Below are 14648 nucleotides of genomic sequence, written 5' to 3' on the forward strand. Positions count from 1 at the left end.
GTATTCCCTGCACTTTGGGAGGCGGAGGTGGGAGGATCGCTTGAGCCCAGGAAATTGCAGTGAGCTATGATCGCATCACTGCCCTCCAGTCTAGGAGACAGAGATCCTGTCTCTAAAAAGAAAAGAAAGAAAAAAAAAAGAAAGAAAGAAAAGAGACGAGAAAAGAAAAAGAATGAATGTTTGGCGAGAAGATCCCGCTCCCGGCCTGCGCATCGACAAACCGCCTTACAAAAGGCCAAGCGAGGCAGAGCCACGCCAAGTTCAGGTGCGTTCCCTGCGTCCCCACTAGATGCACTCGCAGGGAACACATCGCCAGGGCGCAAGGCGTCTGGGCGCCTCTCTAGGAAGAGGCCCTCCCACGCAGCTAGCGAGTAAGGAGGGTGCACTTTCCACGGGAGCGGGAACGACAGCGCCGCCTGGAAAGCTGGGCTCGCGGGTCTCGGATCCCCAGTGCCAGGGCCGTGGGTTCTGGCCCCCGAGTGGCGCGCTCCCAAGAGGCGGGGCGGGCGGCGGCCGGGGCGGGGTCAAGGGCAGGGGCGGGGCGGGGCGGGGTGGGCAGGCAGTGGCCGGGGGCATCCGCTCCTCCCCCTCGCTGTCGGCCGGGCTGTCGGTGCCTAGCCCCCAGCGCGCGGCACATGGGGCGCCTGACTGAGGCGGCGGAAGCGGGCAGCGGCGCTCAGGCTGCGCGCTGGGCAGGGCCCCCTCCCACGCTCCTGCCGCTCTCTCCCACGTCCCTCGGGTGCGCGGCCACCATGGCGTCCAGCGACGAGGACGGCACCAACGGCGGCGCCTCGGAGGCCGGCGAGGACCGGGAGGCCCCCGGCAAGCGGAGGCGCCTGGGTTTGTTGGCCACCACCTGGCTTACCTTCTACAACATCGCCATGACCGCGGGGTACGCGCGCCACGGGGCGCCCTCGGGCCCTCCCCGCGCCGCGGTCCGCGGAGGTTCCAGGCTCGAGGGGAGTGGGCCCGGGTGGCGGGGGCGCGGGCGGCGGCCGTGGGGGAGGGGAGCTGTCGCCACGGCCACCGCTGGGGTTGAATGGAGCGGGCGGGGGGGCCGGGCCCTGCGCGCCGGGCATTGCCTAATACGGTGCACGGCGGGGCGCGGGCCGGAGGTTAAGTATAGACCTAGGCAGGAATGCGGGGCCGGACCGCGAGGGAGGCGCCTGCGGCCGGGGCGCCGCTGCCTCGGCTGCTTTTGAAGTAGCGCCCGGCCCGGCCACCCGGTGGTCTGGAGAGCGCGGAGCCTCCTGCTGCGATCGCTGGGCAGAGTTTTCTCCCCTGTTAATTTCACGGCGACTTATTATTACTATTATTTTTTTTAAAAGCATAGCACGTCCTAGAGCGTGTCACTTGGGACGATTTTGAAATAACCACCCTCCTTATCCGAGCCTGGAGCTCCTTCTCAGCATCTTTATGGCCTCAGGCTCCGTGGCTGATACCCTGGACTTTGATTTCTGCTTTGAAGTGTGACTTTGCAAGTTAAGGTTACACAATGACTGTCGCTCTTCGCAGAACTGTCAAAGTGACTTCTGTGTCAGCTGCTTCTCAAAACCTGTTGGGAAACTGCTTTTCCATTTCTAAATTGCACTGCCTTTTAAAAAAGTTATTTTCCCATTATCATTCGAAGTATTAACTTACGTAAATGCGAGGAAAAGTTTAATATTTTATTTTATTTTTTAGACGGAGTCTCTGTCGCCCAGGCTGGAGTACAGTGGAGCGATCTCCACTCACTGCAACCTCCGCCTCCCGAATTCAAGCGATTCTCCTGCCTCGGCCTCTGGATTAGCTGAGACTACAGGCGTCGGCCACCATGCCCTACTAATTTTTGTATTTTTGGTAGAGACAGGGTTTCACCATGTTGGCCAGGCTGGTCTCGAACTCCTGACCTCAGATGATATACCCACCTTGGCCTCCCAAAGTGCTGGGATTACAGGCGTAAGCCACGGCGCCGGGCCTAATATTTTATTTTAATTTTTTAAAAATAGAGATGGGGTCTCACTGCGTTGGCCAGGCTGGTCTCGAACTCCTGGCCTCAAGCAGTCTTCCCACTTTGGCCTCTTAAAGTGCTGGAATTACCACAACCGGCCTAATATTTTAAACTTTCTTCAGGGTTTATAGAAAAATATGATTGACAAAGATTTAATAAATCTTTACCTGGGGGATTGAGTTTCTATTATATGCTCAGCCTATGATACTGAGTACCAAATACAGTTCATACAAATATTATTTACTGAGGATTTACTATGCAGGGGACTGTATTGGTTATTTTAGGTGTATTTTTAGTCCTTTAAAGTCCTGTGAGGGGCACATGATACATTACATAGATTAGGAAAGTGAGGCACGGACACTTGCCTAAGATCACAGCCAGCAAATGTCAGACATGGGTTTCAACCCAGACTCTCTGACTCTACTGTCCTGCTACTTAATCTTTCTTTTTTCCTAAATTATTATCTTGGAAAGAGAGAAAACTAATGTATTTACAACTGGAGAACAATTCAGTAATCACCAAATGATGCTGAATTTAAATGCGTTAGGAGCAGAAAGAATTCTCTCTCCTCTGTGATAGACTACTTAATAAACTTTTCCTGGTCAGGTGCTGTGGCTTACGCCTGTAATCCCAGCACTTTGGGAGCCTGAGGTGGGTGGATCACCTGAGGTCAGGAATTCAAGACCAGCCTGACCAACATGGTGAAACCCTGTCTCTCCTAAAAAAAATACAAAATTAGCTGGGTGTGGTGGTGGGCACCTGTAATCCCAGCTACTCCGGAGGCTGAGCAGGAGAATCACTTGAACCTGGGAGGCAGAGGTTGCAGTGAGCCGAGATCATGGCATTACGCTCCAGCCTGGGCAACAAGAGTGAAACTCTGTCTATAAATAAATAAATAGAATAAATCTTTTCTTTCCTTTCCTTTTTTTTTTTTTTTTTTAAGGCAAGGTCTTGTTCTGTTTCCCAGGCTGGAGTGCAGTGGTGCTTACTGTAGCCCTAAACTCTGAGCTCAAGGTGATCCTCTTGCCTCAGCCTCCTGAGTAGCTGGGACTACAGGTGCAAACCACCATGCCCAGCTAATTAAATGTTCTCTTATGATTCCCATGACTTCTAATCAAATCGACCTCTTTGAAGTTCTCCAGGTCTCCTGCCTTACCTGGAGCAGAATTAAATGCTCTCTCCATTCTTGTCCCTCTGACCCTTCCCCAGCAAATCAGGGCTTATTCTCAACTTGTCTCTCTCTGCCTCTATTGAGAAGTTTCCCTGTTGTTTTTATGGGGCAAGGGACACTGAAATGGAATAATTTCTGTAACTAACTCTTCTCAGGCTTTCTAGAGGTGTTGAGATTTGAAGACGGAATAAGATTTGCATATAGTAGACATTTCAGGTGATATAAATTCTAGACATGATATACAAGCCTGGTGTATTCTCTTGATTGAACTGGAGGATGCTGTTGGAGAATAGTGGTAAATAAGATTAGAGAGGTTGTAGTGTTGAAACTGGGACAAGAAAGAATCTGTTTCATGGGGTGGATAGCAGAGGTCTAGTTGAGGTTCTCTTTGTTCATTTAACTTATTTCTCTTTTAGCACAACTTTGGAGTGTTTATTAATTTTTTTGTAATAATTTTCAAAACAAGCTGGGGGCAGTGGTATGTGCCTGTGATCCCAGCTACTCAGGAGATTGAGGCGGGAGGATTGCTTGAGCCCAATAGTTTAAGACCAGCCTGGGTAGCATAGCGAGACCCCATCTCAAAAGCAAAACACACACACTCCACATTGTAAAGCAAAAGAATAGTATTTAAGAAATATTATAAAATGTTACATAAATGTAAAAAACAGATAAGCCCATCATAAACTTTCATTTTCTTTTTATCTTTCTTTTGAGTTATCTCACATCTTCCAAGTTTTTACTCAAAACTTCATTCTCAAGGAGGCCTTACCTGGCCATCTTAATTTGAATAGTGAAATACATACTCCTTATCTCCCTTGCCTGTTTAGTTTTCTCCATCCCACTTTCTTTCATATGACTGTATAACACATTTTACTTACTCATAATGCTTATTGTCTGTCATCCTCATTAGAGTGTAAAACTCCATGCAGTACTCAATAAACATTTCAATGAATGAATGAATGAATGTATTATAGCATTGTTACAATATCTGCTCTATTGTATATTTTTCCATTTTCACTTAATAGTCTGTCAGGTTTTCATAATTACATTTTTTGATGGTTGCATAAGAATGTGTAGAATTAATATACAATAATGGATTAAATCATGCCTCTAATAACATTTTGCTTTTATTTGTTTCTATTCAATTAGTGGCTTAGTGTAATACATTCCCAGAAGTAGAATTATACCTTTAAAGGATGGAAGGGTTTTTTGTTTTTTTTTTGAGATGGAGTTTCACTCTTGCTGCACAGGCTGGAGTGCAATGGTAGGATCTCTGCTCACTGCAACCTTTGTCTCCTGGACTCAAGAGAGTCTCTTGCCTCAGCCTCCTGAGTAGTTGGGACTACAAGCGTGCACCACCACACCTGGCTAATTTTTGTATTTTTAGTAGAGATGAGGTTTTACCATGTTGGCCAGGCTGGTCTTGAACTCCTGACCTCCAGTGATCCACCCGCCTCAGCCTCCCAAAATGCTGGGATTACAGGCTTGAACCATTGTGCTCGGCAGGATTTTTTTGTTTTTTGTTTTGTTTTGTTTTTGAGATGGGATCTAGCTTTGTTGCCTAGGCTGATCTCAAACTCCTGGGCTCAACTGAGCTTCCTGTCTTAGCCTCCTGAGTAGCTGGGATTACAGGTGAGTGCTACCATGCCTGGCAGATGTAAGGATTTTTACTTGCTCATAATAGGGAAGTGAGCATTTCTCTCCCTCACTCTTTTTCTTTCCAACAAATATTTTTGAGCCCGTATATGTAAATGCATTGTCCTCCAAATACTTTAGGCCTCTGTCCTTGAAGCAGTGTAACCTGGGGCATTAATATATAAACAGCAATTGCAATAAAATAAGGAGATAAGTGCTCAGCAGATGTGTCAGAGGACACACAGGGAGAATCAGAGAAGGTTTTCTGTGGGAGATCACAGCATTTAAACTGTGAAGGGTGAATAGGACTTAGTAGGCGTGTGTGAGGAAACAGCATGAATTAGGTATGGAGATCTGAAATTGCAAGACATCTGTTGAGGCATCAAGAAGAGAGCCAGGGCCAAGCATGCTGGCTTACGCCTATAATCACAGCACCTTGGGAGGCTGAGGTGGGTGGATCACGAGGTCAAGAGATCGAGGCCATCCTGGCCAACATGATGAAATCCCATCTCTATGACAAATACAAAAATTAGCCAGGTGTGGTGGCAGGCGCCTGTAGTCCTGGCTACTCAGGAGGCTAAAGCAGGAGAATCATTTGAACCCAGGAGGCAGAGGTTGCAGTGAGCTGAGATTGTGCCGCTATACTCCAGCCTGGTGACAGAGAGACACTCGTCTCAAAAAAAAAGAGGGCATGAAGAGTAGAATGGGAAATGAAGGTGGACAGGTAACTTGGGCCATTACACTGTGCTTAGATTTTAATCTATACACAATACAGAAAGGTGTTGTTTAAAGCAAGTGTCTCATTCTTTTGTAGCTGAGTAACCTCATATAAGCTACTTAACCTCTCTGACTCTTTAGTTTTCTCATCTGTAAAGTTGGAACAGCAAAACTACTTAGCTAGATTTAACAAGGAATAAAGAGATAATGAATATGAAGTTCTTAGCAGGATGCCTGATACTCAGTGGATGTTTACAAATGTTCATTTTTATTCCTAGTGGCATATTTAAAATTGTATTTTATTTTTTTCGAGACAGAGTCTGGCTCTGGAGTGCAGTGGCGTGAGCTCAGCCTGCTGTAACCTCAGCCTCCTAGGCTCAGGTGATCCTCCTCCCTCAGCCTCCCGAGCAGCTGGGACTACAGGCATGTGCCACCACACCTGGCTAATTTTTTTTTTTTTTTTGAGACGGAGTTTCGCTCTTGTTACCCAGGCTGGAGTGCAATGGCGCGATCTTGGCTCACCGCAACCTCCGCCTCCTGGGTTCAGGCAATTCTCATGCCTCAGCCTCCTGGGTAGCTGGGATTACAGGCACGCGCCACCATGCCCAGCTAATTTTTTGTATTAGTAGAGACGGGGTTTCACCATGTTGACCAGGATGGTCTCGATCTCTTGACCTCGTGATCCACCTGCCTCAGCCTCCCAAAGTGCTGGGATTACAGGCTTGAGCCACTGCGCCCGGCCTACCTGGCTAATTTTTAAATTTTTTGTAGAGACAAGGTCTTGCCATGTTTCCCAGGCTGGTCTTAAACTCCTGGGCCCAAGCATTTCACCCACTTTGGCTTCCCAAAATCCTGAAATTACAGGTGTGAGCCACTGTGCCTGGCCTAAAATTGCACTTCTTGCAGAAAGAGAAAGTAAGATATTTTCACAATATACTTATTATGATTTAATACAACAAGAAAACCAGGGTTCATTTCCTAGAATGTTAAGTAAGAGCCATATCTTTTACTGCTGAGTAAAATCTATTTTATTCCTGAGGACAGATCCAGCGAATGGATCTACCACAAGTTGTTCATTCGTTCATTTGTTGATGGACATTTGGGTTCTCTTCAGTTTTTGCTATTACAAATCAAGCTATGAACATGCATGTACATGTCTGTGTATGAACATATGCTTTTGTTTTACTTGGGTAAATACCTAATAGTGGAGGGGCTGGGTCACAGCATAGTCAAGTGTTTAATTTCTTCTTTTTTTTTTTTTGAGTTGGAGTCTTACTGTGCCACCCACGCTGGAATGCAGTGGTGCTATCTCAGCTCATTGCAACCTCTGCCCCACAGGTTTAGGCGATTCTCTTTCCTTAGCTTCTCATGTGGCTGGGACTACAGGCGTGCACCACCACGCCCGGTTATTATTATTTTTTTTTTGAGATGGAGTCTTGCTCTGTCACCATGCTGGAGTGCAGTGAAGCGATCTCTGCTCACTGCAGCCTCTGCTTCCTGGGGTCACGTGATTCTCCTGCCTCCCAAGTAACTATGACTACAGGTGCGCGCCACCACACCAAGCTAATTTTTGTATTTTTAATAGAGACAGCGTTTTACTATGTTGGCTAGGATGGTTTCCATCTTTTGACCTCGTGATCCAACCATCTTAGACTCCCAAAGTGCTGGGATTACAGGTGTGAGCCACCACGCCTGGCCAATTTTTTTGTATTTTTAGTAGAGGTGAGGTTTCACCATGTTGGCCAATCTGGTCTCAAACTCCTGACCTCAAGTGATTCACCCGCCTTGGCCTCCCAAAGTGTAATTTCTTATGAAACGTCCAAACTGATTTCCAAAGTGGTTGTGTGCTTTTATCTTCCCACTGGCAATGAATGGGACTTCCCATTGGTGCACATCCTCGCCAACCCTTGGTGTGGTCATTCACTGTAATTTTAGACATTCTGATAAGCATATTGCGTTCTCTCATTGGGATTTTGATTTTGTTTCCCTAGTAACTAGTAATACTGAGTATCTTTTCACGTGCTTCACTTGGCAGTCGTATACTTCTTGGGTAGTGTCTGTTCAAATCTTTTGCCCATTTTTTTTTTCTTTAATGGGCTGTTTGATTTCCTATTCTTGAGTTTTGAAATTTCCTTATACAATCTGGATACAAGTTATTTAGCAGATATGTGATTTGCAAATATTTTCTTCCAGTTTTGGCTTGACTTTTTATTCTCTTAACAGTGCCTTTCAAAGAGCAGGTGTCTTAATCTTTGTGAAACTCAGTTTCTCAGCCTTTTTTTCTTTTATGAATTTTTCAGCTTGACTCGTTATTGGCATGAGTGCCAGTATACAATCAGTTGAAGTACTCACATGTTGGCTGCTAAACAAAAGTATAACTTTTATCTAGAAAAGGCAGCTTAGAGGTGTCAATGAGCAATATATAAAAGCATGGGCCACATGTGGTAGCTCACACCTGTAATCTCAGCACTTTGGGAGGCTGAGCGAGGCAGGCAGATCACTTAAGGTCAGGAGTTCAAGACCAGCCTGACCAAAATGGTGAAACTCTGTCTCTCCTAAATATAAAAAAATTAGCTGGGTGTGGTGGCGGGCACCTATAATCTCAGCCACTTGGGAGGTTGAGGCATGAGAATCACTTGAACCTGGGAGGTTTAGGTTGCAGTGAGCCGAGATCACATCAGACTGGGCAAGAGATCGAGACTCCATCTCAAAAACAAAAACAAACAAACAAAAAAGAAAGTATGGAGTGTATATGAAAGTTGACTATCTTTGGTACAAGCCTTCAAATGGCTAAAAATGGTAAACAAAAGAAACAGCAAGTTAGAATATTGTTTTTCAGTAACTATTGAGATAATGGATCTAGGCAATATCATCAGTAACTGCTAGCATCACAGAAGAGTCTGGCCAGGTGCAGTGACTTACACCTGTAATCCCATTATTTTGGGAGACTGAGGCAGACAGATGGCTTGAGTCCAGGAGTTCAAGATTAGCCTGGGCAACATAGGGAGACCCCACCTCTGCCAAAGAAAACCCCACAACAGCAAGAACAATAATGAGCCAGGTGTGGTGGTACACCCCTGTGGTCCCAGCTACTTGGGAGGCTGAGGTGGGAAGATTGCTGAGGCCTGGGAGCTCAAGGCTGCCATGAGCCATGGGCACACCACTGCACTCCAGCCTTGGGGACAGAGCTAGAATCTGTCTCAAAAAAAAAAAAAATACACACATACATACACACACACACACACACACACACACACACACATATTCTAATTGCAGAAATTCCAATTCCTTTTGAGATATTTTGTTTGTTTTATTATAGTTACTAAACTGGTAGATGAACAAAGTTCAGAAGTAGTTCAATATAGGGCCCTTAGAGAGACTTTGTTACCCCTTGTGATGGAGGGTTTAGGAAGTGAACCCTGATTCAGTTGACTCCTGGACTTATTTATAGAAAAACAGACAAGAGGTTAGAATAGATGGTTGGAGATGGTCCTTTCAAACCCCTGAGCGTGACAATTTCTTTTATTTCCCACAGTTTAGTGAGTGGCATGCTCATTATACTATACTAGGTGGTACAATACTGCCACCTATGGAACAACAGTAGAACTTGTTATAATATTAATGCATGGATTTTTTAACAATGCTGTTCAAAAATGTAAAAAAGTCCCATTCAAATGACTCCTTTGACTGGTACATTAATAATTGCATCTCAGACTTATCTTTTGTGGACATCTGATTTGGGTTTACCTAAAAAAGACAAGCGTATAGAAAATGTGCATGAAAATATCTTAATAAACTTTTTGTTTTCTTAGTAGAAGAAATATGGGGACTTGGAAGTGAAGATAATGAAGTTTAGTTATAGAAGGTACATAAAGGATGATTGAAAAATAGTGCTGTAGGATCAGTCCAGCACTGAATTCAGGGTTGGCTCTCACATGAGATGAATCCATCAGTTACAGCCACAGTGAAGCTGGGGCAGAATGGAAAGGAGTCTGGACTAGGGGATCTAGAGACTGCAGAGGTTCTATTTCAGACTCAATCATTAACTTACTCTAAGATTCGGGGTAAGTAACTGAATGTCTCTGGAAGATAGCCTTCAAACTTTTTGGATAGTATGCTACTATCAATTAAAATATTTGAGCATAGACTCTCCATGTAACTTTAAAAATATATTTATAATGTAAATATGAATTGCTATGATTAGCTAGTATCTTAGGGCATAGTATATACACTTCGAGCCAGACCGATAGAGCATAGTGGCTTAAGAGCATATACCCTGAGCTTAGTGGTGGCTTTGTGGCCCTCTCTGTCTATTGCCTCAGTAGTGAAATAGGATAACAGAAGACCCTTGCCTCATAGGGTTATTGTGGGGATTTGAGGTTAATATGTTACGCATTGAAAACAGTGTCTGGGACATAGAAAGCACTCTGACAGTACACTTACTATTGCCATTGTTATTATCACGAATATGTCTGCATTTCAAAGGTCCTTGTGGTCGTTGCAGATATTTACTTGACTTCTTGCCAATCTGATAAGCAAGTCATTGCTTTTACCTTATTATGTTCTAGGAATAGAAGTGTCATTCTGCCGTCTTATTATTCTCTTGAGCATGTGTTTTCATCATATTCAGTTAGTAGATTCTTTGCAGGAATCTTTTCAAGCCATTTGTCCACTCTATGAGTACTGTTTGGTTAAAAAAGTTAAAACTGCATGATAATTTTATGTTTTATAAATCCACTTACTAGACTCTTTGGAGACTATCTGAAAGAGTAGGGTAGCTCCTCATTTCCTTGGGTGAGTTTTTAGAGCTTTTATAAAGCTGCAGATGAGGCAAGTTTCTTAAACGTGCTTTTGTAATTGCAAGGGAAACCGGAAAAAAAAGTAACTTCTCATTGGTCACTTTAGGAAGAGTAACAAGTAGAATGAAAACGTTGGTCTCCACAACTCTAGCTTATATTTAAAATACCATTAATTCACAGAACATAAGCTATATTTAATATGCAAATGTAAGTTTAAAAGCGACGGCATATAGCATTTTTTTCTTTTTTTCTTACCTCTCTTTTTTTCTTTTGAGACAGGGTCTCTGTTGCACAGGCTGGACTACTGTGGCACAAACATGGCTTACTGCAACCAGACCCCTGTGCTCAAGTGATCCTCCCACCTCAGCCTTCCAAGTCGCAGGAAACACAGGCACGTGCCACCATGCCTCTACATTTTTGTTGTTGTTGTTGTAGAGACAGGATCTTGCCATGTTTCCCAGGCTGCTTTTTCTTCTTCTTCTTCTTCTTTTTTTTAAAAGACAGAGTCTTGCTCTGTCACCCAGGCTGGAGTGCAGTGGTACCATCTCAGCTCACTGCAACCTCCGCCTCCTGGGTTCAAATGATTCTCCTGCCTCAGCCTCCCAAGTAGCTGGGACTACAGGTGCCCACCACCACACCTGGCTAATTTTTGCATTTTTGGTAGAGATGGGTTTTCATCATGTTGGCCAGTCTGGTCTCAAACTCCTGACCTCAGGTGATCCACCCACCTGCCTCTGCCTCCCAAAGTGCTAAGATTACAGGCGTGAGCTACCGTGCCTGGCCTAATTGATGACTCTTATAAAGATTTCTACTTATATATATTTATTGTGTCTACATGTAATTATATACTATGTACTTGTGTAAAATACATGTTTATACACACACAGAGCGTTGACAGCTTTTTACTCCAAGATACCACTATAGTAATTATTAGATGCTTTTTGATCTTGTTTTTGGTACATAAAGCTAATTTCTTCAGTCTGTCAGTTTATTTGCTGAAGCCAAATACATCCTGGACATTGTTTTCTATGTAGTTGGTCTTATATATGTTCTTTGCCTTCTCTTAGAGAGTCAATGTTAAAATACCATTTGTGGTCAGGTGTGGTGGCTTACGCCTATAATCCCAGCACTTTGGGAGGCTGAGGCAGGAGGATCACTTGAAACCAGAAATTCAAGAACAGCCTGGGCAACATAGTAAGCCTTGGACTCTACAAAAAATTAAAGGATAAATTACAATTAAAGCGAGAGGATTGCCTGAGTCTTGAGCCCAGAAGTTCGAGGCTGCAGTGAGCTATGATTACGCCACTGCACTCCAGCGTGGATAACAGAGTAAGATCCTGCCTTAAAAAAAATGAAAAACAAAAAAAGTCATTTTGTCATTTTTTTTCCTGTGGAATTTTTAAAAACAATAATGAACTGAGAGTATAATAGAACATACGTATTACTATAAAAATTACTATAAAATTTCTTTTCAGGAAGTTTAGTTGGTATTTTTTAAAAATTATAGTAAAACACCCATAACATTTACCATCTCAGCCTTCTTATTATTTTATTTTATATATATATATATTTTTTTAAATTTTATTTATTTTTTCAAGATGGAGTGTCATTTTGTCACCCAGGCTGGAGTGCAGTGGTGTGATCTTGGCTCACTGCAACCTCCGCCTCCTGGGTTGGAGCGATTCTCCTGCCTCCCGAGTAGCTGGGACTGCAGGCATGTGCCACCACACCCAGCTAATTTTTGTATTTTTAATACAGACAGGGCTTCACTGTGTTGGCCAGACTGGCCTTGAACTCCTGGCCTCGAACTCCTGGCCTCAGGCGATCTGCCCGCCTTAGCCTCCCAAAGTACTGGGATTATAGCCAGGAGCCACTGCGCCTGGCCCATCTTAAACTTTTTTAAGTGTACAGTTCAGTGACATCAAGTACATTCACATTTTTATGTAACAATTACTTCCTTCTGTCTCTATAACTTTTCATCTTACGAAACTGAAACTCTGCACCCAGTGAAAACTAACTCCTCACTGCCCTCTCTGTCCCCAGCCCCTAGCCACCACTATCCAACTTTCTGTCTCTGTGAATTTGACTACCCTAGGTATATCTCATATCAACTAAATCATACAGGCCGGGCATGGTGGCTCACACCAAGTAAACATAGCACTTTGGGAGGCTGAGGTGGACGGATCACTTGAGTCCAGGAGTTTGAAACCAGTCTAGGCAACATGGCAAAACTCCGTATCTACAAAAAAGATACAAAAATTAGTTGGATGTGATGGCGAATGCCTGTAGTCCCAGCTATAGGGAAGGCTGAGATGGGAGGATCGCTTGAGCCGCGGACGTCAAGGCAGCAGTGAGCCAAGATCGTGCCACTGCACTCCAGCCTGGGTGACAGTGTGAGACCTTGTCTCAATCAATCAATCAGTCAATCAATAAATACTTCTTATTTGTTAAAGATGACAGCAACACATTGTGCAAAAGAAAATTTTTTTTTAAACAAAGAAAAGATCATACAGCATTAGTCCTTTTTACCTAGCTTATTTCACATCGCCTGAGGTCTTCAAGATTTATCCATGCTGCATGGTATGTCAGAATTTCTTTCCCTTTTTTTTTTTTTTTTTTGTTTGTTTTTGAGATGGAGTCTCACTCTGTCACCCAGGTTGGAGTGCAATAGTGTGATCTCGGCTTACTGCAACCTCCACCACCCAGGTTCAAGTGATTCTCCTGCCTCAGCCTCCTGAGTAGCTGGGATTACAGATGTGCATCACCACGCCTGGCTAATTTTTAAATTTTTAGTAGAGACGCAGTTTCACCGTGTTGGTCAGGCTGGTCTCGAGCTCCTGACCTTGTGATCCCTCCACCTCAGCCTCGCAAAGTGCTGGGATTACAGGTGTGAGCCACCGTGCCCGGCCAGAATTGCTTTCCCTTTTAAGGCTAATATTTCATTGTCTGTATAGACCCCATTTCATGTATCCATTCAGTCACTGATAGACACTTGGGTTGCTTTCACCTTTTCACTATTTTGAATAATGCTGCTGTAAACACATAAATCAGTGTTAGTTTGAAAGAACTTTATAAAATACTTTTGTTTTTTCTAGGTGGTTGGTTCTAGCTATTGCCATGGTACGCTTTTATATGGAAAAAGGAACACACAGAGGTTTATATAAAAGTATTCAGAAGACCCTTAAATTTTTCCAGACATTTGCCTTGCTTGAGGTAAGTTTTCCATCACGCTGTGTTTCTAGTACTGTGATATTTATGTGAACATTTTTTTGTTGTGCAAAATCAGTATGATCTTGCTGGTCACATGCCACCTATGGATTTGCTTAATACCAATGCTGACAGCGGTTTGCTTAATGTTTTCTATTACTGACATCATGGTTTTTTTTATTTGCTTACAGATAATTCACTGTTTAATTGGTGAGTTTTTGCTTTAATTTTATACTTTTATTATAAATTGCCTTTAGGGCAACAGCTGACTTGTTTTTCTTTTTAAGGAATTATACCTACTTCTGTGCTTGTGACTGGGGTCCAAGTGAGTTCAAGAATCTTTATGGTGTGGCTCATTACTCACAGTATAAAACCAGTAAGTGATGCAAACATGTTGTCTACTTGAGCCTGGAGGAAAGCGTTCCATTAACAGAAATCTAAAATATGGACATTTATATATTTGAGGAAGTGGAACTATTGTACAAAAAGGAGTTGGGTTTGAATTTTAAGTATTGTGCATTGATTTAGTGCCTTAGCAGAATGACTTCCAAACACAAGCAAAACCAAATATTGGCATCTTCTATCTGTAATAGATTCTCCTTTGATATGTTCCAGTTTTTGAAATTAGTATTCAGAATCTGTCAAATAACAGGCAAAAACTGTTATTTTCTATAGAAGTTTTTTTGTTTCAATCCAAGTTGTCCTCTTTGGGTATGTAATTTAAGTTGTCAGTATAAAATTTATTATTTTTAGCCAGGCACAGTGGCTCATGCCTGTAATCCCAGCACTTTGGGAGGCCAAGGTGGGTGGATCACCTGAGGTCAGGAGTTTGAGAACAGCCTGGCCAACATGGCGAAACCCCATCCCTACTAAAAATACAAAAATTAGCTGAGCGTGGTGGCAGGTGCCTGTAATCCCAGCTACTTGGGAGGCTGAGGCATGAGAATCGCTTGAACCCGGGAAGTGGAGGTTGCAGTGAGCTGAGATGTTGCCACTGCACTCCAGTCTGGGCAACAGAGTGAGATTCCATCTCAGAAAAAAACAAAAATTATTTCTCATTTAGCATTAAGTATTATAGCAACAGACATAAAAAGCAAATGCAGTTCTATAGATCTGAACAAATGGAAAA

The 14648-nt window shown here is 43.5% G+C and overlaps 1 protein-coding gene across 2 annotated transcripts in view; it reads left to right on the forward strand.

Annotated features, from left to right (window-relative positions):
• Nucleotides 1–635: 635 nt before the first annotated feature.
• HACD1 (3-hydroxyacyl-CoA dehydratase 1) overlaps nucleotides 636–14648 on the forward strand; it is a 29675-nt gene continuing 15662 nt past the window's right edge. For both annotated transcript variants that reach the window (XM_064368395.1, XM_064368396.1), the window contains exons 1-4: nucleotides 636–892; nucleotides 13408–13525; nucleotides 13711–13729; nucleotides 13807–13895. In XM_064368395.1, coding sequence (XP_064224465.1) covers nucleotides 636–892; nucleotides 13408–13525; nucleotides 13711–13729; nucleotides 13807–13895 — 483 coding nt within the window. The remainder of the gene's footprint in view (nucleotides 893–13407; nucleotides 13526–13710; nucleotides 13730–13806; nucleotides 13896–14648) is intronic.

This window comes from Aotus nancymaae, unplaced genomic scaffold (genome assembly GCF_030222135.1).
Source record: "Aotus nancymaae isolate 86718 unplaced genomic scaffold, 86718_ANA_hifiasm-v0.15.2.pri h1tg000077l, whole genome shotgun sequence".
In the NCBI taxonomy this organism is placed as follows: Eukaryota; Metazoa; Chordata; class Mammalia; order Primates; family Aotidae; genus Aotus; species Aotus nancymaae.